The 27,297-nt window shown below is 39.8% G+C and overlaps 1 protein-coding gene and 1 pseudogene across 1 annotated transcript; both read left to right on the top strand.

Moving 5' to 3' along the window:
- Positions 1 to 27,297, top strand: part of LOC139447430 (uncharacterized) — a 72,044-nt pseudogene that overhangs the window by 4,813 nt on the left and 39,934 nt on the right.
- Positions 747 to 12,053, top strand: LOC139447435 (uncharacterized). The gene is made up of 13 exons (XM_071228778.1): positions 747 to 766; positions 1,622 to 1,668; positions 1,873 to 1,912; positions 2,069 to 2,118; positions 2,341 to 2,419; positions 2,687 to 2,736; positions 2,901 to 2,943; positions 3,176 to 3,261; positions 3,750 to 3,810; positions 4,044 to 4,150; positions 5,046 to 5,109; positions 7,301 to 7,357; positions 10,442 to 12,053. The coding sequence occupies exons 2-13, from the start codon at positions 1,666 to 1,668 to the stop codon at positions 11,122 to 11,124; spliced, it is 1,323 nt and encodes a 440-aa protein (XP_071084879.1). The 5' UTR covers positions 747 to 766; positions 1,622 to 1,665; the 3' UTR covers positions 11,125 to 12,053.

Genomic DNA, 27,297 nt, shown 5'->3' with positions numbered 1-27,297 from the left:
ACATGGCGTATAGCTGTAAGTTGATGGATGGATGGATGGGTGGATGGATACATACATACATACATACATACATACATACACAGATACATAGATACATAGATACATGGATACATGGATACATAGCAGAAAACACTGTGATTACACATCCTTAGTAACAAAGATATAAACGTCTTATAACATACACCAATAGTAACTGTATTAATGCCACATTGGTATCTTTGTTTATATGCAGGTTCGTCCGCTACGCCATAGTCTGGAGGTCAAGCCACAAGGGCTTACAAGCAAAGGTCACTACGCATTTGAGTATTTCCATCCTTAAACGCCCACGTAAACAATGCATGTTTTGAAAGACTGACATATCCATTGACTTGGCTAAAACAAAAGTCCGGTTCCCAGGAGATGGAATGATTCACTATTCATTGAAATTACATGAGGAAACCCAAAGTTTAATGTTGATTATTAAAGAGAATAATTATCGATTTATAGATTTCGTTATATAAATGGTTGATTTGGTTTATTGCTGCTTAATGGAGTATAGAGTTTTTATCGATGTCTCTCTATAAAACTGCTTGGGGTGATGTTTACTGGGGTTGGGGGATGTGATGACATTTAGAACAATTATTTCAGATGTAAAAGATATTCTTTCTTTTTATTCATTTCAGCCTTTGGCGGCTTCAGACAACTCTCTTCCACACACGAGGCTCAGTTGTCAGACCTACATGACGGAATGAGACAACAGAAGAATATGTTTCCTCTTCTAAGATCGGTAGGTCTAGAAATTACAGAGATCTAGGGTATGAATCGCAAGCAAAATAATGACTAACAAATAAGATATGATAATGAAAATCACATTGTCTATATATTTTGTTTCAGGTCATGATCAAAGATAAAACGCTTCAAATGTATCACGAGCTTAAAATGGCCCACTTGAGGAATGGTATGTAGTGTAGATAATAAGACTGATGGTTATGTCCTCGGAGCATAATGTAGCCAACTAAGTAATGCATGTCATAACACGTTCACTCCTCCACTCATATTGTCATTCATTCCAATGTACTCCGCCAAGCCTTCCCCATGACCTTCCTCCAGACCTTCCTTATCTTGACCGTACTTCATCCCAGTCATCTAATTGGTCCTGTATACCACGCATCCTACTTGCCCCCCTAGTCCCTTGTCAATTTGGCCATTCCTCCCTGGAGCATCTCGTTTCTTATATCATTGTTCTGCTGTCTAAACTCCACATAACATATATCGCATGTTATATTTCTGTATTTGAACTGTTATTGATCATGTTCTTCTCTTTCCTTTCTCCTACCACTACTACCCAAAATCCCCAATTCTTCCATCTGTGCTTCACCAGTTATTCCATCTCTCATTCTGGTGCCATTGCATCGTCCTCCTTCTGTGTGTGCTTCATCTTTCCATTCTCCCATCTGTCTCTCGTTATTCCCTCCTACACTCAAACATGTTGTACCAGTGGGACATTTGCCTTTACAGTGGTTCAACTGGTATATAACATGTGAGTAAAATGAGAGTACATAAATGGATACATTTCAAAGACATGTATAATAAAACAATTGAATGATGACTGTACGTTCTAATTGTAGTTTCAATCTTTCAGCTTTGGGTAAAAAAGAATACACAGAATCGAAACACAATTTTACGATGGTAAGGTGTGACATACATATCTATAATCCCCAAAAATGATCTTCTAAAAATAGATTAAAATGCAAAAATTCAAACCACAATGTGCCAACATCATCTTAAGATTTAAAGAAGTTTTTGCTGAGATAGTTTGCTAAATGTTGGCTGTTAAATGGAATACATTGGTTCCTTCAAGATCAAGGAAGGTAACGTTTTATTACTTTTCAGGTTGGACATGTCGAAAGTCCAGGAATTGAGCAACAAATGGGTAAGTTTCAACATATTATTTCTGTTTATTATTATTGTGTTTTTATCGATGCAATATGTATTGATCGAAATTACAATGACAGCATGTTGCTGCTACTCAGTTGTCTCTCTAACAACACTGAAAATGTGAAAACATTTTTGTTTTTGCTTGTTGCAGAGAGGCTTCACTTTGAGTCAGGGAAGGAAGGAAAAGAATCCGACATTCAAGTGTGTAACTTACAAGAATCTCACGTTCCTAGACTGATTATCTTAATCTTATGATTAATGTTATATTCTCACTGTCGCATATTACGAACATATTTAGGAAAGGTGCATATTATCTTCAACTGCAATCTGCCAAGATCTGGATTATAGAAACATATCAAACTTCCTTTTCAACCAATGTTATATTTGAAGTAATCATAGATTACATGACTATGTGTATTTAAGCCAGTACTGAAGGAAGGTATCCAGACAACCGAATTGGAAATAGAGCCACAGGACACAGATGGAAAAGATCTTAAAAGCCGTAAGTACCTGCAGCTGAGGGTCCTGTGGGTAGAATTAAGATTGTCCACTCGTGAAAACTTAGTAAGAATTATCATAAATCATAAATTTACAAGTTACTTTACCCAGATAAAAGGCATCGCTGCCGTATTGCTCCCTTACAATGATTCCCTTTATATGTGTCTTCAATTTTCAATACAGAACATAAAGTCATTCACGTATTGAAAAGGTCACCACGTGAGTGGTTGATATATTAATTTTCGATGTTTGTTTGTTTGTTTGTTTGCAGGCTGGCGAGAAATCGACAAGCTTAATCACGATCTGGACAACCTACTGAAGGTAATTTTTCATATACTAATATTTATCATAACATTCATAATAGATTTTTTAAAAATACAATGGTGAATACTGGAATGAACGATGGACAATTACAAACATTTTTAATGGTCACACGCACGAGTAGATAGATATAGTGTGTCTTATCAAGTTTTTTGTTGTTTCAGGACAGGGATCAAAGAAAAGAAAAACTCCACAAATTATACACGGGTATGTAATCCGGTTCTGGAAACGTATTCACTTAACTGAATGTCCCGCATGTGACGAAATTTCTACTACCATGACTACTACTACTACTACTACTACTACTACTACTATTACTGTTGTTGCTGCTCCTACTACTGCTACTACCAAGTTAAATGATAATTAATTACTAATCATTGTTGATAATGTACTGCTCAATGATAGGTTTATCTACTCTATATATCGTTTTCTTTTCCAGTGGAGTGGCAGGCAACAATGGAGTACCTGACTCGATACACGACGGTCTTATCTTTGTTAGACAAGGAGGTACCCAGTTTCGATGTTGTGAGTATAACCGTTTAGCTGTGGATTGGGATATCTACATTTTTAACATTCGTTTTACATTTTACTTTACAGATCATTTCCAATTTTTGGAAAACACATTGTGAAAATGAAAAAAATGCTTGTATTTTTAAAATTGTAGTTAACAAATGAAGCAAGCTTATATCATCATGAGAACATGAAATAAAATTATTCTCCAGACATGTTCACCTCCAACTGAAACTTCTCTGTATAAATTTTACATTTATTAAAGTATTTAACTTCCTCTAACGTTATGTCAGTCTCAAATAAACAAATAATTATTTGTTTTTCATGCTTGAGTTGGAGGATATCCACACTATTCACATAGAGAGAGAGAGACGGGGGGGGGGGGGGGGGGGGGGGATTTTACAAGCTGAACAACAAAACATCCAGTGACATATCAGTTACGTTTGGCAACCAGATGAATGACTTGTCTTGTCTTCACATGAAACATGTACCTTTACTTACAGCTGGCTGGTTCTATAACGTCACAATCTGACAACACGAGTGATGGTCGAGGCCACAATAGAGGTAAAACACAACTTGAAGCAATTGATATATTCAGTTCCCCAATCAGCATCAAAATAAAGCTATGCAATGCATTTGCCCATGAGGTACAATCTGCAGCAAACTCTTTTGTATTGATCCCCATACATCTAGGAAATTGCCAACTACCCAGCAAACATTTGACAGTTTTATAAGTTTCATACATATAAGTCACAAAATATTTCATGAGGGTTTTTTTCTCTTTTGGTAATTATCAGAACAGGAATCTAAAGGACACACAAGAGCTCCCGTTCTGATTCACCAGCTGAGGCAATACCAACAAGGACGACTGACAGAAAACCACCTGGCTGCAATTGCAATGGAGGTAAATAGCAGGGACCAATATCAATAGAAAAATAGATATCTAATCTATCATGGACCTGACGACCAACATGTACCTAGGATAACAACATAGCCCACACACAGCCACTCCATGAATGTCTTTGTCGTTTAAATGAGGACAAAATGAAGCGAACATAAAATCTGCGTGTTATAAGAATTGCTTCTCATGCACTGACCTGATTAAGCTTAAATAGTTTATGAAATTCACACACGCACGCACGAACGCACGTATTCACACACGTCCACAAACACACACACACACACACGTGTATAGATAGATAGATAGACAGACAGGTGTGTGTGTCTGTATTTTATCTTTGTGTAGTTCATATGTGCTCAACATACTCATCTTAACATTTATGCACTAAAGTCATTATTATCAGTATGTTCTACTGATATTTGAAAACTATATATTGGGAGATACTTTGAAATATACATATTCATAGCAATGTTTACTGAATTGAATGTATTGTGATTTGATATACATGTATATGGTATATGGTTATGTATATGCTTAGAGATCGGTACGATCTGGGTGTGGGGTAGTTTACAGGTCTGCAAGCTGTTCATTAGCAAAGTGAATTTTCAAAGTATTAATTCAATGCTTGGACGGAAATATCATGATCTTGTTCATGCGTTGATCCCCTTTGTGTAATTGTACTACGCCTTTTTTCTCTTTCGGGATCTGAAAATGTTGATGATTAAGTTTGTCATTTGGATTATGTCTCAGTACTGAAGGAATGTCATCCGCCATTGAACTCGTGAACAGCTGCCTGAATAGTGTCACTGTCAGTTCTTGTTTGATTTCTGTACAACCAAGGATTTTATGACATCCTGTAAAACATGGCAACACATTGCTGGATTATTTTATCTTGTAGATAATCAGTGAAAACGAGCAGCAACTCACAGAACTGAAAGCAAAGAACGATAGTCTGGAAAAAGGTTTGTACTGTTAGGTGACAATGCTTATGGACAAATCTCTATTGTTGTGTTCTTATTGAAGTTTCCGACATGCACTGTATACACAGATCGATGATGCTATTATGCTGGACTTCTGTAATACAACTGCTGACAAGGAGCATTGTCCCAACATCGAAGGAGTTTATGTTTCACGTGTAGTTTTGTTTCAATACTGAAATTGTTTCTGAAATTAGCCGTGCTTCATAAAATGTGATGGAAAATGGGGTTTAACGTCGCGTTCATGTTTATTGCACTTAAATAACGCCGATTTTATAGTGCTAGCTCACTCAGGTACCATGCCTCAGTTTAACATGAATACCCCACTCTGACATGGTAAAATGATTCCGAGCCAACCAGTCCTTGTTCAAGCCCCTTAATGCCGAGTGCCAGGCAGGGGTAACAACAGGTGCCATCTTTTACCGTCTTTTCGTATGACGCGGCTAGGGATTGAAACCCAACCTTCTGCTCTTCGGGCGGACGCTCTTTTACTAGCCCACGGAGGCGGTCACTTCACATAAAGTTGTGTAAATGTTATGTTTTTGCAAATAACAACACACTATTTAGTCATTCGTTTGATCAATGTTTTATTCTAACAAATTCGTTGACAAAACCCATACCTGGTAACCGGAAACATAGCGACACGTCCTAAAATAGGGGTGGTATAACAACTTAATTTACAATGTAAATATTGGACAACCATTTGATGCAGGTGATGCAGCAGGTGCGCATTGAAGACACGAAATGATTGAAAACAGCCAGGGGGTTGTTGTTCAAAATGGCAAGCAAAGCTTGGCCCAACTTAGCTATATCGTTACCGTCTGGTTCTGTTACTGTTGTAAGTGTCGTTCCATCTCAACCCAGGCATATTCCTTTGGGAAGAGGTATGGAGAAACACCATGCCATGACAGTACAGCAATGTAATGCTGCCTCAAAATAGTTGTTCCAACACTTGCAACATGAGGTCGGATTGATCCTGCTGTAACGTGACGTTACGTTCCTGGATTTGCACAAAGGGTAGAACATAATCTCAAACGATGTCGTCCCGCTAGCGCATGCCATTCAAATTACCATTAACAATGATGAGTTGTGTTCTCAGTTGAGTTGTGATGCCACCCCATACAATGACACCTCCAAACCCATACTGACGATGTTGAGTAACGCAAGCACAGTAAACGTTCTTCTCGGTGCCTGTTGGCCCTTACACGACCTTCCGCGCTGACAACTCAGTCCTGTCTTCTGAACCTTATATGCTGTCAACACCAAACTAGACGTGACTGACGGTGATTTGGAGGCAACATTTGGGGTATCGCTGAACGTTGTGGTCAGATATTATGCTTCCTCAACCGGTTGTGTGTGGTTTTGCCACTAATTGGTCTCAACCTAGGACTTGTCCGAGCTGTTTATGTAGCAGTTTGGTATCGATTCCGTACATGCACCAACCGAATACGGTTGGCTTGTTGACATGACGTCACACATTTCCAACCGGCCCGTGGTACGTTTCGAGTGTTGCCATGTCATAGATGATATTGTGTTTCGATGAACATGAAAGTGTCTGACAACTTTGTTTTGCGCCGTGCCTGTTTGCAGCATACCCACGGCACATAGCCGTTGCATTGGGTAAGCGTTAGTTTCCCAAAAGTGTTTTGTTTATGAGCACCTTATAGATAGACAATTATTGTGTGCTTTCGACAATCAAAACAACGTGTGTGAGTATCATGCTCCCGACAAACATGCAAACATTCAAAGTGTGCGCCGTGAATGAACATGCACGTGCGAATTGTGAATTTCGACATTAAAGTCGAGGAGATGTCTTTGTATTGAAAGATGCATATGTAACGGTTACTTTTTTCCGTTTATGTATATTCATACCATGATAATAAATCGGAATCGGAATCATACAATGGCATGTTCTTTTAGCAGAGATTTATGATTATTGTAAGGTGGTGTCGCCCTTGCAGGGGTTCATTTACTAAAATGGCCTGTCAATGCCATAAAAATATCTTTTAAATAAACTTGTGAGACAATCTAAGGATTTTGTGTCCATGCGAGTTATTGCACCCCAATCTGTCACTGTCTATGTAATGTTGTTTATTATTAAGTTGTTGATCTCAAAACTTTTACCCAATCAAAGTAGCCAATACCTTAATGTATAAAGATAGTTCTCACCTTTCAGACTATGGAAGTGCTGTACACATTGTTGGACTGACATGTCAACCTAGACTGGTTTCGTGTAAGTATTTCCGGGAATGAGTGAATGCATGGGCGGATACCCCCCCCCCCCCCCCCCCCCCCCCTTTTTATTTCGAAAAAAATATTTATTTCTGTATAAATTACCACCAAAGACAATAAATATATCTTAATTGTGCACCCCCCTTTTCAAAAAAGCTGTTTCAGCTGTATGGGTGACTAAACGTTCTCTTGTGCCAATCTGCAATATTGGAGCAACATAACGACGAATCTGAAAAACACAAACTGTCATGGTATAATTGCAAACAATGAGGCAGGCAACATGTTATCAGATTCCATTTTATATAGTTATGACACAAAGCAAAGAATGCAAGGGACATAACTCTTACCATGTATAAAACATATATATCCAACTTAAAAAATATTGACAGTAGCTCTCTTTTGACATATAATAGTATTATAACTTAACATAATTAAAAGTAGGTTTACTTCTATGTCCAATAATACAAAAGTAAAATATATAGTAGTCTTTTGTACTTGACGCAGCACAACTGCTAAATGCTACTGAGCTTATGTTGAAACTCGGGCACTTCAACCGACCAGCAGAAACATCGACCAAGTTCAAGTTAGTATAAAACGTCAACGCCAAAGGATAATCTATCTAGATTATCTCCCGTAACAGATTCCATTGGGCTTAAAAAGTAAAATAGCGGTGAAAATAATATGAATGGATCACTTAAATCATGACACCAGGTGTTCGCGAAAAGGGTAAGCATGTCACTCACCCGCCACTCACACAATTTACATAAAAAAGTCATTGTTGTCTGACGCGGTGAAACAGTACTCCTGGCATACAACGGCGGCCTGTAAACAAACCAGACAATCAGTTGATGGATCAGAATACCCGGTGACAGGATAACGCATTTACTGATTTTGCTGAAACTAAAAACCATATGACAATTTTGAATTATGTCTGCTGAATTATGAAATATGTTCGGTTTTTCTTCAACACATTGGGAGACGGAGGGGCTGGGGGCAGTTATAATGTGTCACTGAAACCAGGTGTTCGCGACCTACATGACCTATGCTAGTATATTGACCTACACTATGTCTTGATCTACCCTATGAGAGAGGGATAATTCTGCTTAAAATGCAGTTCAGGTGACTTCTAATATGAATCTGTTCGTTTACTGACCCAAGTGTATAAAATGTCTCATGAACTCACAATGCATACTACACTGTAGTAGAGTTTATGTATGTGTGATGTCTGCATTCGACTTGTACATAAAGATTAGGAAAGAGATGCTACATTTGATAGTACGCTACATTTCACATTGGGTGAATCACAGAATGTTATACAGTTGTGGTTTTAATTTCTTTTCATGTGTATTTGTATTATTTGGGCAATGTTGATGGATTGTAATTGTGATTGTGGTTATATGGGAGTCCACCCTCTCCGCGTAATTTTAGAAATTAGAAGTTTAGAACAAAAAAAACTTGTCACTATAAAGCATATATGCTTATAACGAACTATGGTTATAACGAATTAAAATTAGTGATTCCTTTGAGTTCGTTATAACCGAATTTTACTGTATTTGTACGCAAGCAAGTCAAAATTATTTCGACAATTTTGATACATTTTTGCGTGTTTTAGGCAAAAATGCAGCCTATCTGAGCTCTGTGAGGTAACAGACGTCTTTATTTCTCAAATTCCCGTGTTGCAGACTGGTGATCCAGTGTGGTTTGGTTGGTTTGCTGTTTAACGCAGCACTCAGCAATATTCCAGCTATATGATAGCTGTCTGTAAATAATCTAGTCTTGACCAGACAAACCGGTGATTGATAACATGAACATCGATCAATGCAACTGGGATCGATGACATACATCAACCAAGTCAGCGAGCCTGACCTCCCGATCCTGTTAGTCGCCTTTTACGGCAATCATGGGTTGCAGACTGGGGATGCATTTGGATAGCAATGAGGCGAGAGAAAAACTTATCCCTGGGTTGTAGTACCGTGTGTTACCTTAAATTGTTTCCTTATAACACCCCGACACAAAAAGCAACACGTGTATCAGTCGGGGTGTATTTACAATAACAAGATCAATCGTGTGAGTTATTTCAAAAAAATAAATAATCGCACCGCATGCAGAATGCACATGGTCTGACCTGTAGGAGATAAAAACATGATATTTGGATTTGTAGACAAGGCCCAGTTCACAAAATGTATTCTGAAGTCTGAATAAAGACTACAAGATATCAGAAAATGCACTTCGTCTTCAATACTCTAGGCATAAAACAATTTCATGTAGGATTTGATATGGGAGTTTGGGGCTTTGAGAAACGGCCGAGAGGTAATGTGCCAATCTAAATTCTGAGAAAATACTGCGTTGCGATCTCTAATAGTAATACTAAAAACATAATGCGAGACACTCAAAGAAAAGTTAAACAGTGCTGTCCTTCACTTAACGTTTCACACACACACACACACACACACACACACACACACACACACACACACACACACGCACGCACGCACACACACCTGTACATGGCGACACACAGACAGTGACGGTGTAACGGTGAAAGTGACTGAAGCGGACATAGAATATACCTGTTCATGCGGTGGATGATGAACACAAAAATGTCAAAAATATCCTAAAACACGATACTTTTTAGTTTATTTTCATCCTATTCTGTAAAAGATTCATATAGAATCCACACACAAACACTTTTGTTGGGAAATTCACTCACTGAGATCGTATTTCATACACGAACATCGTCCACGCACAACACACGTCTGGCAGATATCTCCACAATGGGGGTAAATCAAAAGTGTACCAAAAATTCTTTTATATTACATTTTACGGTAAATTAATCCATTTGTTTCTTAATGAAATGCATTTTGAATTCTCGTAGTAATAGTTTTACATTGTAATTAGCGCGCTACTATAGCGCAGTTGGGGGAGATATTCTGTACTGATGAAAAACACAGACGAACATTCAGCGCGCTGTTTGGAAACAAGCAAACAATCAGCCGATATTTTCAGTAAATCTCTTTCTGTGTCTCAGTTTGTAACAAACAGTGAAATAAACTTGCTACACAACAAATACAATGTTTATTTCCAGGTCCTAAACGTCACCTGGACGCGGCTCGGGCCAACACAGCCTGGTGTCACGTAACTACAGACGGTGAGCTGGTCAACTCGGAGCCCGACACAGGGGATGAGGGGCGGAACAGGCTACATAAGTACATGGGGACCTGTAGCTCCCCCACCCCCCTTCCTCCACCCCCCTCCACCCTCAACCCCCTCCCCACAACACCAACATACTGGGAGACAAAGACCAGGGTGCGGGTGGTGGTGGAGGGAGTGCCGTTCTATGTCCTGGAGATGGGGCTATGCGAGGCAGGAGAGGTGGACAGTGGGCCGTGGGTTTCTCGACAGCGTCGCTCCTGGTGTGTCCGTGTAGGGATCTGTGGCAGACACGGGGAGAGTATCTGTACCATGGTGTATCGGGAGAGGGAGCGGGGCGAGTGTCTCCAGAACACCATGTCCGCCACTCCCGGCACACAGGCCACCCTCCACTATGGCGTGGTGCTGGATGTGGGGAGGGGGAGAGTGGCCTTCATTGACTTGGACAGGGGGATTGTTCTTGGCAAGTATGATGAGGTGTTCCGGGAACCTCTTGTCCCCCTGTTTAGTGTTGGGTATCCCTCACCTGACTATACAGTGTCGATGAGTCTGATCAGCGGGGAGGACGTCGACATGACAGACACCAAGAGGGCCCTCGTCTACCAAGCGCTGAGATAGGAAATAAACTGGTTATGTAAAGTTGTCTGTGTAACTGAGATATTTCTATCAACTGTTTCAATGACAGGCGGGGAAAGTGAGTGAAGCGGACATAGAAGTGTTCGGTTTGTGTTCTGTTTGTTGTGTACAAAATACAACCAAGTTCCTCACATGTCTGGTTTCACTACTTTCCTGGTTTCTCCTGGAGTTGGAAATTATTTAAAATACTCACACGAATATTGTTGTGATGGAATTATTGCTGTAGTTGCTGAAATTATGTCACAGCAACAATTTTCTGAAATGTTATGTGAAACAGAAGTGAGTACATGGGCAAAATGTAAAACTTCTTTCAAAACAAGATTTCTTCTGCTAATATTGATTTATTATGATAAAACAATTGTTTTAAATACCCACACAAATATTGTTATAATGAAATAATTGCTGTAGTTGCTGAAATTATGTCACAGCAACAACTTTCTGAAATGTGATGTGAAACAGAAGTGAGTGCACAGACAAAATGTAAAAATTGTTTCAAAACACGATTTCTTCTGCTAATATTGATTTATTATGATAAAACAATTGTTTTAAATACTCACACGAATGTTGTTATAATGGAATTATTGCTGTAGTTGCTGAAATTATGCCACAGCAACAACTTACTTAAATGTGATGTGATACAAGTGAGAACATGCGGTGACAAAATGTAAAAATTGTCGCCAAACACGATTTCTTCTGCTTATATTGATTTATTATGATAAAACAATTCTTTTATATACTCACACTAATATTGTTATGATGAAATTATTGCTGTAGTTGTTGAACTTATGTCACAGCAACAACTTTCTGAAATGTCATGTGACAAGTGAGCACAGAGACAAAATGTAAAAATTCTTCCAGAAGATGATTTCTTCTGCTTATATTGATATAATACTATAAAACAATTGTTTTAAATCCATACATAATAATGTTATTATTAATTTATGGCTGTATTGGCTGAAATTATGCTACAGTAACAACTTCTGATGAAATGTGATGTGAGGTATGTCGCAAAGAAGCGAGTTTACAGACACAATGTAAAAATTGTTTCAAAACAAAACAGTTTCTGCTTATATTGATTTTATATGCGAAAATAAGGTTTTTAAATTCACACATAAAACTTGTTGTGATGAAATTATTGCTGTAGTTGCTGAAATTGGTAACTCGCCACTATCTGGTCTGACACAGAAATGAGTGTCCCGACGAAATATTAAAATTCTTTCCAAACAAAATGTCTTCTGCTTATGTTGATTTAATACAGAAAATATTTGTTTAAACCCACACATGAATCTTGTAGTGATGAAATTATTGCTGTATTTGCTGAAACTATTCCACATGGTCATTCGTTGCTTTTGCTGAAGCTAGTGCACACACAACATATAAACATTCTCTCGGAACAAGATTTCTTCTGTTTGTGAAGGTGTGATACTGTAAAATATATATCTTAAATCCAAACATGAATAAGTTATATTAATGACATGGTTACTGCTGGCATGGCTGAAACTAGGCACATTTGTAATTCTCTTGTATTTGATATTCATGACTCAATAATGTCACCATTTACTATTAGTTTTTTTCTATATTTGCGAAGATTTACAACTATAAGATATCTGTTTTGAATACCTACGCAAATAAATTTATGACTTAACAATTGCCATAAGTAAATAACAACAAAGAAAAAACAGCTTCTCTATTCATATAATGCCAACAGTGGCCGATTAATTGCCAATGTCGACCCGATGTAGGTGTGCTAGCTGGGACAGGATCATGATGATAGAATATTTATTAAAAAGAGTTCATGATTATCATATATGACGGTGGTCTGGACCAGACAACCCATTGATTGACATCATGAGTCACCTTTTACGGCAAGCATGGGTTGCTTAAGACCTATTATACCCCGGATCTTCACGGGTCTCGTATGCATAGAGATCCATGTTATCTCAATGTATCTAACCTTCTGATACTGATTGACCGAGACCCATTATTTTCAATGCACTCTTCTAATATGAAAGGTACATTTCCTATGTTCACTGCTTGAATTGTCGAACTGTTGCCATAACATTTTGCATCTCGCACTGTGATGTAAGAATATCACATTACAATGTAAGGCGCCTTTCTCAAGATATTTATAGTTTCCAAATGAAATAGATCTAAGGGGAGTAACTTCAATTTTAGCTTCTGTCTTTTTAACGCCGCACTCGGCAATATTCCAGCTATATGACAGAGGTCTGTAAATAATCGAATCTGGACCAGACAATCCAGTTATTGACATCATGAGGAACAATCCACACGTTTGGGACACGATGACATGCATCACCCAGTCAGCGAGACAGACCATCCGATCCCATTGGTCGTCTCTTATGACAAGCATTGTCGCCTTTTCTAGCAAGAATGGGTTCCTGAAGATCTATTCTATCCCGGATCTACCTTTTATATTATCAAAGATAACTGGCGATGTGCCTACAGATCCATGTTAACACAATCTGTTACACTTCCCTACTATATTATCAGAGAATACTGATACTATGCCCACAGAAGCGTGCACCTACTATTTTCTCCCAAGAGTGAGGTTGTATGCATGGATGCATGTTAATGATAATGATGAAACACACACTTGTTGAAGGTATTGTATATTGTTTTATTTACTCCCATGTAAGCTATATCAGCTTTCAAACCATTCTGTGTAAAATATGTTGAAAAAGACATTGCACTCTATTTTTTATATTGTCAACATGCACACTTTACATGGCAAAGGAACAGCAAATGGGGCCGACCTTGCAGACCTAAAGCACTGAAATACCTGAAAAGGATATGTGTTCAATTCATTGTCTTCAAGAAGCAAGACATTCTACAATTTTTACTTCAAACACACATTCAAACAGGAAGGAAAAAATCATCAAGCCCAGATATGAGCACCATTGACCTCGACAAGGAATATAAGGGATCGAGTAACCGGTTCAAGATTATTCAACCTGCAATGTCCAAGTTAAACATGAAACTATTTTTACATTTGGACATCAGCACATTCTTCATAATGAAAAGTGTGGCAGGAAAAGTACAAACAATTGTTAACAGAAATCATGGACTTTTGTAAACATCCGTGTAGTTGGTGCATATCTGCTTTCTGACTAGACACAAAATGAATCTCAGTTATCTTGACAAAGTACACGTCACGCTCACACAAGTAACACATATCACTCAGAAGCAACATGCTCACTGTTAAAGTTAACTGATTGTTACTTATTCCACTACAAGTTTGGTGGACAATTGACTCTGATAAAGTCAGAGGTTTCAAATCGCAATAACAAGGTTCTGGCTGAAACAGCTAATCTGATGCGAGCATCAGTGTACATGACTTACACAGGACCACAACGCAAAGCCTGTCATGGTATTTCATTGAAGGAAAGAAGTATTTACCTGTCCCATAGTTTTTGAAAGTTTCTATGAAAATGGGAAAGTTGTCAAAAGATATAAATCAGAAGTTAAAATCCATAACTAACACAGCAAGTAATGTACATTTTCCTTTTTGCCATCATTCATATCCATTCAAAATAATTTACAGCTAAAAGATATACAGTTAACAGTAGCTGATATGTTGTAACATAACACAAATACTGATCAAATATGTGGTAGTCTCAACTCACATACCTAGCCTTACCGTTTAACACTGGTATCATTTATATACATTGCAAATAACTTCATGATCACGAAAGACGAATCTGTATCACTGACTACATCCTGAAATTCACTTAGACGCCCACAGCTTAGTATCAGCTGTGGTACATTCCATACAAACTGATTCATGTCATTCAACCCTTCGAAGGTGACCCACGAGTTCAAATCGTCCGTCACCAAATACCTGTGCAGAGTTGCTTCCCTTAGGCATGCCTGGATTCAATGATCATGGGTTTGAGTCCCAGGTTTGATATTGGTCCTTTGTCATGATGGTGTATATTTTAGGTCTGCATCACTTTCCACTCACATTAAGCTGAAAATATATGTTATAGCGGAAATACATTTTGAAGTGTCATTCACCCAAACACACTCACCACGTACTCATTCAAACGTTTTTTAGAGCATGTGACATGGATTAAGTTCAGATTTCTTTTTAGATCACAAGAAGATGAGAACACCGAGAGTCTTACCATCCAGACAACGTTAACAGCATTTATTTATTACTGTATGTCTCATAGCCGACATTACAGAGCTGAAAAAGCTCTAAAAAAATGAGGTCAGTAAAACGAAAATAAATAAAATACGAAATTTCGTTGAGAACAATTCAACATTCATCCAACAATCATTCAACATGTCTACCATTATATCATGAGTCCATGTCATAGTGATATGCATCAAAGGAAACAATATACCAGGTATATTAACAAGACACAACCAAAACCAGAAAGTAGAAATCATCTAATACTGAAACATCCAAAGCATTCATTCTTTATGGATGCTTGTCTTTGGCAGCTGTTCATCATTCTACCATGAATTTGGAATTTACTTGATTCTGATTGGTCAATCAGAGGCTATTAAATCACAATAAACCCCCTCTGATTGAAACAGCTGGTTTAACGGCTAAGGATATGCATGTGCACGTTGTGCTTGCCCACAAAGATGGCAGAGCTAACGAATTCCGTGTCAGTGGGAACTTTTGACACAGGAAGTTTTGCTGATGTCTAGTTTAACAAACACGTAAACAACATTTGTCGTCTGCTGCTCAAGATGTCATATTATGATGTAATCACATAAACACACACACACACACACACCCCACACCCCCACCCCCACCCGACCCCCCCACACCCCAACACACACACACACACACACACACACACACACACACACAAACACACACACACACACACACACCACCCCTCACCCCCCAAAAAAGAATTTAAGATGAAATCGTGAAAGATGGCATTGTCTTTATTAACAGACGTGAAGGACACGCCGCCGAAAAGGCAAAAGTATGTATTACATATTCTACCCCTACTTCATCTGTTTCAACTGCAAAGGAATGGACAGACAACTCCCTCTGTTTTTCACAACCCCTACGACCGAAACCAAGGGTGAGGTCAAACCATACTTTTGCTGAAGACTCACAGGGTTGTCTACTGACTGAACATCGGTGGGGGTTTCAGGATAAAGTGCAGGGAAAAAGTCACGAATTTATGCAACAGGGACCCAATCATGTCCCGTAGCAGCTTTCAAAAAATACCGTTCCAAACTAAATTCAAGTAACATGGCTTTTGTTCAACTCCCGCGAAAACATGTGCATGAAACCGATGGTACATGGTACACACTAAAACCCCTTGGTCACAACACAATCTCTCAAATGGTGAAAGTAATTTCCACACAATCCAGCTTGAGCAAGGTGTATACGAATCACTGCGTCATAGCCACAACTGTCACTCTCCTCTGGCATGCCGGTGTTGAGGCGCGCGAAATTGTAAAATTAACAGGTCACAAATATCAGCAGTCATTGATGTCTTACAACACAGACTCTTCCTCCAGCCAAAAGCGGCAATAATCGGGTATTCTCCAGGGTATCAGCGTGAACAATACTTCGAATAATCAGGTAAACATGTCACAACAATTTCACACTGGAATGTCTGGTCCGTACCAACTCTCCAACTGCCATGTTACTATAAATAACTACTTCCGGGAGTAGTGTTTGATTGAGTGCGTTATGACTGTGGGGAGAATGGGTGTATTCGAATTCTGTTTGAAGTTCTCAGTGAATTTTTTCAATGAGATTTTTGAGTATTTGTAATGTAAACATAAGATATTCTAATTTGAATAAATTAAACGATTGTTATATATATTTGTCTTCTGTTATTGTTTTAAGTTGCTATTATAAAGAGCCTTCCACCCCGATGGGAAAGTGAACCCATATTCTCATATATGGAGTGTCCAGCTCACTCAACAAAACGTTGCACCTCAAAGAGTTTCATCTTAAACCGGTCATGGTAGAATGGAGTTAAACCTACTGTGTTTTCAATGTTGAGCTAGGTTACCTGTTGATTTAACCGCACTAAATTTAACATTTGAAACCGCAGGCTACGCGTTCGGTTTCAAATTCATTTTAGTGCGGTTAAATCTACAGGTAACCTAGCTCTACATTGAAAACACAGTAGGTTTATCTCCTAATTCAACAATGTTTGGCTTCAAGTATATGACTATCATTCTACCCATATAGTTTTTTTTATTGTTGACAAAAAAATAACTACAGCACCAGACAAAGATATAAGATAATATATTTAGGATTATCATACCTGCAAATCAGAATATCGAGATCTGATTGGTTCACGTGATCTTGATAAAATACGATGTATCCTGCCTGTGAGGAAAATAGTTTTTGAGAGTGAAAATAAATCCCTTATACCCTGCCATGAAGAAAATAGTCTGCATGTGGATTTCTCAGCGGGAGAACAAATTCCCTAAATCCCGCTTGGAAGTAAATACTGCAAGCTTTTTCCAAGTCAATGAATGTCACGTGACATAGCACAAGTTAACCTCAGCTCAGTCGAATAGCTGTTTCCAATCAAATTTGAATTTGTTTTAATTATTTTACAACAGCAGATTTAAACATATCGGTAAGATAAATTTGTTGTAGCAAGATCACAAGAGGTACATGGGGTTTCATGCGTCCCGCATTAAGATTTATACCACGAGCAATTATACGTTAATGAAAACATGGCAAAGTGAAGAACTTAATTTCAAGGAACACGATATAAACTTTAAGTGCTTAGTAGTTCTTACGTTTATAGTATATATGCACAAGATTTGGAAAGGTATGTCTGATTGCCAGATGGATCTACAAGCACTGACCAGCTTGATTGATGACTAAATCCTCATGACCAAAATAACCATAAATATTATTCTCTTAAACATCAACTGACTTTCATTGTCCAGCTACAGGTTCATGCAGATATCAAACTTTAGAAGCATTAGGTAAGTTTGGTGTCTGTCAAAGCATTTTTGTTCAAGTCAGATTAAGAAAACACAAGACTGTGTATGGACAGACAAGGGTAGAAAATTTGGTACATCATCCCTCAGTTGCTCCCAAACGCCAAATGTCTTTGAGTCAACGATTCCCGTGGTCCCCTAACAGAGGCACCACACTGTTCATATCACACACTGTCATCTGTATCACACATCAAATATTCGCGGCACGTGGTCCTGTCCACAGCGCACAGGTCACATATCAGTGGATGGATTTCGTTTCGGCAGCCTGGGCTTTCTAGGGCTTCGTCCTGTCCCACACCTAAGTACATGTAAACATGTGGCGTCTCCTTGGACAAGTGACTTTGTTCGAAATGTGCCTCTGTTCCCCAGCAGTGAATGGTTAACCGGTAGCATGAGGGGGGCGATGTGGTTGTTAACCTTCTAGCGTCAACAAGCAGCTTGGGTTGTAAGGGAAATGATAATGCTTTGAGCATACCCTGAGTGGTGTGGAAGTATGCACAATATAAATAGCCTATTAATTTTACATAACATCATGTCAGGATACAGTCACTATGTCACTCAAGCCACCCAGAGAGCTGCGCTGAAGACTAATATGTTTTCTTCTCAAGAAATCGTGCAACAGTAAACAAGTCGAGATCTCATTCTTGCTATAACAGGATGTTGGGGATAATTGTAACAGCAGTGGCATTAAGTGCGAGTGAATAAGGCCTTAATTCACAGCTTAATCACAATGAGTATTAAACAACTAAGTCTGGGTGAGTGGCTGATACCATGAACAACAGTTAATGGCACACAGTCGAACAATGTACTCCTTGTAAGACATAATATCTTCCGTCAGGAATCAAGACAAGCATGTGGGGAACTGGGGATTATTCTGCCCATGAGATACGGAATATAAAGTCCCCTTTAGGTGTTTATGGTTGTAGTCAGCCTTGGTATCATGAAACAAAGTGGCAGCAATCAAACAAATGGGACAGTTTAAAAATACTATATTTGTATTTCAAGGACCTTAGCATGTCTATCGGTAGTCCTAATTACTACTCAAATTTGTTAAGGCGTGACTGGCGTGTCCGTCTGCATTAAACATTATACACACCAGTGGTCACCGCTCATCAACTTCCCTTCAGCACAGGTAACCAAGTTTGTGATTGTGACCACTTCAGAACGTAAACGTCATGTAAAATATGCATTTATCTGTAGAAACATCTTCCATGCTTACATTCAGCAACATGCACAAAATATTCAATGCCAGGATGTTGTAATGTGCCTAAGGTTATGCCTTAACAGTCTCACATCCTGTAAAATCCCAGGATTTGGGCTTCTTTGTGTAGTTCTTTCTGGGTTCGGTTCACACGTTAGGGTGCTGCGATGCAGGTAGTGTTGCGATGCATACACCTATGGCATTAACAGATGCAGGTAGTGTTGCGATGAATACACCTATGGGATTAACAGATGCAGGTAGTGTTGCGATGCATACACCTATGGGATTAACAGATGCAGGTAGTGTTGCGATGAATACACCTATGGGATTTACAGATGCAGGTAGTGTTGCGATGCCGACACCTATGAGATTAACAGATGCAGGTTGTATTGCGATGCATACACCTATGGGATTAACAGATGCAGGTAGTGTTGCGATGCATACACCTATGGGATTAACAGATGCAGGTAGTGTTGCGATGCATACACCTATGGGATTAACAGATGCAGGTAGTGTTGCGATGAATACACCTATGGGATTTACCGATGCAGGTAGTGTTGCGATGCATACACCTATGAGATTAACAGATGCAGGTTGTATTGCGATGCATACACCTATGGGATTAACAGATGCAGGTAGTGTTGCGATGCATACACCTATGGGATTAACAGATGCAGGTAGTGTTGCGATGCATACACCTATTGGATTAACAGATGCAGGTAGTGTTGCGATGTATACACCTATGGGATTACAAGATGCAGGTAGAGTTGCGATGCATACACCTGTGGGATTAACAGATGCAGGTAGTGTTGCGATGCATACACCTATGGGATTAACAGATGCAGATAGAGCTGTGAGGTCGGCCCCTATATGATTAACAGATGCATTTTGAGCTATCATTTGAAGGGATCAGGGGTTTAATGTCTGTTTGTAAGATGTAGGGACTGTCTCACTAGAAGGGACCAGTAAACAGACAACGATATTGTACTGGCATCTTCATTTTGAGAGCGTTGGAATTCGTATCCAGTCAATAAATCAAGCAAATTGTCAGTGTAAGACTAGACTCTAGCATCACCTTAGTCACCATGACACCAGCATATCCTCCTGCAGCCTGGGGCAGTCTGTCACGTATTGAAATAGCCACAAACACATGTTATGTTTTAAGAATGTATTCTATATATTCTCCCCACATTCATGATTCGATTAAAACCGAATTATCTACATTGAAATCTAGACTAATACTCAGATAACTAATACAACTAACTAAACTTGCTTTACATCTATTTCTAACCTACATCTGTGAACCTCTTACTAATATACTACTACTACGACGACGACGATACTAATACTAATATCTTACTACTGACAATAATACACACAATAAATAATTAACCACACGGATTTGCATAAAAACACTTCAGCGCCTTTTCCAATTCTAGTAGATACATTTACTTCAACATATATGTAGTTTCACTACAATTAGTTTTCTCTGTCACTCTCCACAAGGGGTCACTTCCTCACGATGTTGTTGTCTCCACACGCTGTATGTGTTGCCTAGGGTGTAGACGCGTCTTGTGACATCCGGATGTCACGGCTGTGTACATCCAACACGAAACGCAATCCCGGAGATGTACGCTGTGTGACACTCATGCGGATCACGTGATTCCGTCCTTACAATGCATCGGAAATACTTCTCTTCTTGTGCCTTCTTGGGTGCGAAATTGTTTGTAAGGGTCGCATAACAATACACAGTTTGGAGCGAATCATGTGGAAAATGACAATTTGTGTTCATGGTGCTGTGACAATGATGAGACCTGATTCTGCCCCACCCTGATTCCGCGAGAACCCGATTTCGTTTTATTGTATACCACACTACAGCTAAGCCTGTAGCCAAATGAACCGCCATCTACTAAATTGTATTGAAGGTAACTCTTCCGTGTTTATGAAATTTCCATCATCAATATTGTAGAAGCACACTGAGTCAAATAAACACCACATGAAACACTGTCGTAACTTTATGTACCTTTCACATCTTCAAAACAATTGTCCTTAAATTCCAATTAAACCTTTCATGACGTCAGGCTTTTTTGAAAAATATGGAATCGTCAATGCTTCACGAGTAATGTATTCGCAATGGATAGAGGGACGTAGTATGTACAAACCCCTACAATATTGACAATGTAAATTGCCTGGCCTGGCGGTGACATATGACAATGATCTTGACGTATTGTGTATACGATTTCATATGGTAAGTAGTCATGGAATTATTCAGGCAATCTCGGAAACATATTTTGTTGCTTGGTATTTCTGAAGAAAGATTAATGACAGTTTACCAGATCGTTAGGCATTGCTTGTAATATATGCACGTGAGATGACAGTTGATAATATCGAAATAGTTGAAGCGATGATGATTGAACCGGTGATTCATTTTAGCAACATATTTGTTTAAACCCAAGGAAAGTTGTTACACGAGGGTACCGTTAGGTGTATACATGGTACAGTAATACAGAAGGAGAGAGAGAGAGAGAGAGAGAGAGAGAGAGAGAATCTACACCTGACAGTGATATTTCACTCCTGCAAAACAGCATGGGGAAAGGGAGGTAACCCCACCGCGCTAATGTGGTGAAGTGCAACCATACAACTGTCACCTTACAATTCACGCACGAAGTTAAATGAAGTGCTCATTGCACTTGAAATCAGTTCTATTATATCCGCGATCCGAACCACCAAATACATGTAGACTGTTTTCGCGACTGCTGAGGCACTGAGTCCATTCAGCAAGTATCTGAATGCCACAAAGGGTGCCCCAGTAGCATGGTAGGCTATATTATCGCCGTAGTTTATTTATAATGGATCGTAATGACGACAACTTACTAACACATTAACTGTATCATACGCAAAATGTTACTTATTTTTTATTCAACTTTTATGACAGATCAATTAGGCTTGATTGATGCTGGTTCTCTTTACCAAATTCGGTAAACAAAGTACCTGTCATTGATGACTCAAGGGCGGGCAGCTCTATATTATCGCTGTATCAGTATTGTGAGTGTGATACGTGTGGATTATGTGCTTTACATCTCTGACTGGGTTATGGATTATGCATAATCAGTTTTCATACGACCTACATGTACGTTGGGCCAAAGGACATCGTCCAAACAAGTGGATTCTTTTCTTACCAATTCCGAATGCAGGTAGGGGTATTTCCACTTAAAAAACATTCCGGAAAATATCATAAAAAAGTTAACGTGACATAACGCAACGAGTCCCGTATTCGATCATGCGATGAAATATTGTGATGATTTACCGATGCCGTGATAATATAGAGCCAGTGATAACATAGAATCATACTGTACATGATAAATGCGTGATCACCAGTATGCGACCGACATCAGCTAAATATACATTGATTTGTGTTTTTATCATACGTTTCTGTTATTTGAAGAGATATATGTTGACCTTTGTCACAAAAGGTGGGCAACCCTTTATAAGTGAACAGCAGCATTTTAAGCTACGATTTCATTGTCATGTTGGTGCAAGAGAATGAAACAATCTACGTCCAGTGTGAAGGTTTCGCTGCTGAATAAGGTCCACTCCGTACGTCATCTTAAATCAAGAAGTGACTGAAATGAGATCGGGTGGTTACAGTAGCAGGTGTTCCACGACAGATTGTGCACCTGGAACTGCGGGCCTCAAGCAACAACGCCTCTGTGGTATAGTCGATAGAGCGTTTGACAGTATGTTGTTTAAATAAGGACAGGACGCTCTGAGTCAGTATACTGAATAAGTAAAAACCCAAGAAGATCCGGGTTAGAATAGATCTTCAGCAACCCATGTTTGCAATGAAGGCGACTATGCTTGTTGTAATAGGCGACTAACTAGATCGGGTGGTCAGACTCGTTGACTTGGCTGATTCATGTCATCGTATCCCAATTCCGTTGATCGATGCTCATGATGTCAATCACTGGATTGTCTGGTCCAGACTCGATTATTTACAGACCACCGTCATATGGCATGGATATTGCTGAGTGCGGCGTTAAACAACAAACAAACAAAACAAACTAAGTTAAAGCTGTAACCTTTCGATAAAAAGAGAGATAACTCTTCCTGCTCTACTGTGGTAAACAGATAGAGTGAGAGAGAGAAAGTGCCAAGCACATTGCTGGCTGGTGTTCCATATCGATGTAAAGGGAGGTAAATCCTACTGACTTATTGAAGTAAATAACTGCTTCTAAGGACGCCTCGTTTTAAAGTCAGTATTGATCTCACCCAGACTAAGCATGTTTGCATTTACATTTACATTTACAGACATACATACACATATCACTTATAATTGCAGTTGACCAAGATACAAGATTGTGTTTGTTTGTTGTTTAACGCCGCACTCAGCAATATTCCAGCTCTTTGACGTCTGTCTGTAAATAATCGAGTCCATTGATTGATACGATGAGCATCGATCTACGTATTTGGGATACGATTACATGCACCAACCAAGTCAGCGAGCCTGACCACCCGATCCCGTCAGTCGCCTCTTACGACAAGGATAGTCGCCTTTTCTTGTAAGCATGGGTTGCTGAAGACCTATTCTATCCCAGATCTTCACGGGTCCAAGAACATCACCTCTATGTACAGTTGACCAGTAGCAAGGAAAATCCGCTACTGGTGTAGTTGACAGCAGGTGGAAATACTCCCGGTCAGTATTATTTTATCTGCAGGCAGAATTATCAGCAGGAGGTGTAGTTGACCAGGAGGTAGGAACATCAACTACATGTGGAGTTGCCCACAGTTGGGAGAAGCACGTTACCAGGGAGTTAAACCTCTGATGTTGTGAGCCCTGTTGGATCCAGGGGGTGATACTGGGGGGTCAGAGATCTCTGCATCAACATCTATCATTTTCTTCAATTTGCAACTGGGGTATTAAGCAGCCCGTCCCCATTTTCAAAATCCTGGATCCTATAGTTGAATTTGGAATTTCTATTTGAGAAGGAGTACACCAAAGGCGTTCCTCTACAAACATTTAGATGACATTGGTCTGTTTAATCAATCTTTAGCTGAGTGATATCGTAGTTACTTTTGATTTTGAGTAAAACGACAACAAACTAACCACATATTAGACATATATATATGGCAAATATACTGAAATTAAATTAAAAACTTCACAATCCTAAAATTTTAACGTTTTGACCAGTTATCAGTGTGTGCGCTTATTGTGTATTTAAACAGTAATGGCCACGTATTGTCTTCAGAGAACACCCGTTTTTATGCAGGTGAATCAATCAAAATCATGTGCACAGCACTATAGTGGCAAAAGTGTTTTTTCACGTGCAACTGGTCACGTGGCCATATTACCGCACGTGTTTTCAGCCATACTTGTTAGCAGTCATTTACAACAACAACAGACACAAGAAAACAAAAGTCTTTACGGCCATTTGTCAAGTTTGCAACGTGAACGTGCCATCGGCATGTTGCAGGCGGGAACGTCCGTAGCTGAAGTCGCAAGGACGATGGGTTGTAGTCGACGGACTGTTTATGATTTACAGACGCGTCTACAGCAAACGGGTACCACCGCAGATCGCCCTCGGCCAGGTCGACCACGTGTGACGTCACATGCAGAGGATCGTCAGATTGTCTTACGTCACTTCCGTAACCGATTTTTGACGGCTACATCAACCAGAAATGAACTGTTTAGGGGTAGACTGAGTGCGCAAACCGTTCGAAACCGTCTGAGAACTACTCACCTTCAAGCACGACGGCCATACTGCGGGCCGATTCTAACTCAATTACACAGGCGTCAACGTCAATTGTGGGCACAGCGACACTTACGATGGACTCAGAGGAATTGGAATCAAGTCGTCTTCAGTAGTGAATCCCGATTTAATCTTCGATTTGCTGATGGTAGGGCGAGGGTGTGGGGGCGCCACCATGAACGTTACGCCCAGTGTTGTGTACAGGAAGTTGACAGATTTCGAGGTGGAAGTGTCATGGTGTGGGGTGCTTTCTGTGGCAATGCACGTTCCAGGCTTCTTGTCATCCGTGGCAACCTCAACGCTGCTGCTTACCGCGACCAGGTACTGGCACCAGAACTTCTGCCTTTTATGGCAGCACATGGGCCCGGTTTGATCTTCCAACATGTCATAGACTGGCCGTCAAGGTCTCCCGACCTCAATCCCATCGAACACGTCTAGGATGCTCTTGGCAGAAGTCTGCGCACTCCCCAGAACCAACCAAAGAATTTGCAAGATCTTGGCACCATTTTGATACGGAATATGAAGACACTTTTAGGTGTTTATGGTTGTAGTCAGCCTTGGTTTCATGAAACAAAGTGGTAGCAGTCAAACAAATGGGACAGTTTAAAAATACTATATTTGTATTTCAAGGACCTTAGCATGTCTATCGGTAGTGCTAATTACCACTCAAATTTGTTAAGGCGTGACTGGCGTGTCCGTCTGCGTTAAACATTATACACACCACTGGTCACCGCTCATCAACTTGCCTTCAGCACAGGTAACCAAGTTTGTGATTGCGACCACTTCAGAACGTAAACGTCATGTAAAATATGCATTTATCTGTAGAAACATCTCCCATGCTTACATTCAGCAACATGCACAAAACATTCAATGCCAAGAGGTTGTAATGTGCCTAAGGTTATGCCATAACTGTCTCACATCTTGTAAAATCCCAGGATTTTGGCTTCATTGTCTTTCTGGGCTCGGTTCACACGGTAGGGTGCTGCGATGCATACACCTATGGGATTAACAGATGCAGGTAGTGTTGCGATGCATACACCTATGGCATTAACAGATGCAGGTAGTGTTGCGATGAATACACCAATGGGATTAACAGATGCAGGTAGTGTTGCGATGCCGACACCTATGGGATAAACAGATGCAGGTAGTGTTGCGATGAATACACCTATGGGATTAACAGATTCAGGTAGTGTTGCGATGAATACACCTATGGGATTAACAGATGCAGGAAGTGTTGCGATGCATACACCTATGGCATTAACAGATGCAGGTAGTGTTGCGATGCATACACCTATGGGATTAACAGACTCAGGTAGTGTTGCGATGAATACACCTATGGCATTAACAGATGCAGGTAGTGTTGCGATGAATACACCTATGGGATTAACAGATGCAGGTAGTGTTGCGATGCCGACATCTATGGGATAAACAGATGCAGGTAGTGTTGCAATGCATAGATCTATGGGATTAACAGATGCAGGTAGTGTTGCGATGCCGACACCTATGGGATTAACAGATGCAGGTAGTGTTGCGATGCCGACACCTATGGGATTAACAGATGCAGGTAGTGTTGCGATGCCGACACCTATGGGATTAACACATGCAGGTAGTATTGCGATGCATACACCTATGGGATTAACAGATGCAGGTAGTGTTGCGATGCATACACCTATGGGATTAACAGATGCAGGAAGTGTTGCGATGCATACACCTGTGGGATTAACAGATGCAGGTAGTGTTGCGATGCATACACCTGTTGGATTAACAGATGCAGGTAGTGTTGCGATGCATACACCTAGGGGATTAACAGATGCAGCTAGTGTTGCGATGCATACACCTATGGGATTAACAGATGCAGGTAGTGTTGCGATGCATACACCTATGGGATTAACAGATGCAGGTAGTGTTGCGATGCATACACCTATGTGATTAACAGATGCAGGTAGTGTTGCGATGCATACACCTGTGGGATTAACAGGTGCAGGTAGTGTTGCGATGCATACACCTGTGGGATTAACAGATTCAGGTAGTGTTGCGATGCATACACCTATGGGATTAACAGATGCAGATAGAGCTGTGAGGTCGGCCCCTATATGATTAACAGATGCATTTTGAGCTATCATTTGAGGAGATCAGGGGTTTAATGTCTGTTTGTAAGATGTAGGGACTGTGTCACTAGAAGGGACCAGTAAACAGACAACGATATTGTACTGGCATCTTCATTTTGAGAGCGTTGGA

This window comes from Haliotis cracherodii, unplaced genomic scaffold, assembly GCF_022045235.1.
Source record: "Haliotis cracherodii isolate W230 unplaced genomic scaffold, xgHalCrac1.p SCAF_7, whole genome shotgun sequence".
NCBI classification, from domain to species: Eukaryota; Metazoa; Mollusca; class Gastropoda; order Lepetellida; family Haliotidae; genus Haliotis; species Haliotis cracherodii.
This window is presented reverse-complemented; position numbering and strand designations above follow the sequence as displayed.

Excerpts from the sequence above, each read along its gene's own strand:
- LOC139447435 (XM_071228778.1), top strand. Across the intron at positions 1,913-2,068 it reads AGGAATTGAGCAACAAATGG|AGAGGCTTCACTTTGAGTCA; the intron begins GTAAGTTTCAAC and ends TGCTTGTTGCAG. Across the intron at positions 3,262-3,749 it reads AGGTACCCAGTTTCGATGTT|CTGGCTGGTTCTATAACGTC; the intron begins GTGAGTATAACC and ends CTTTACTTACAG.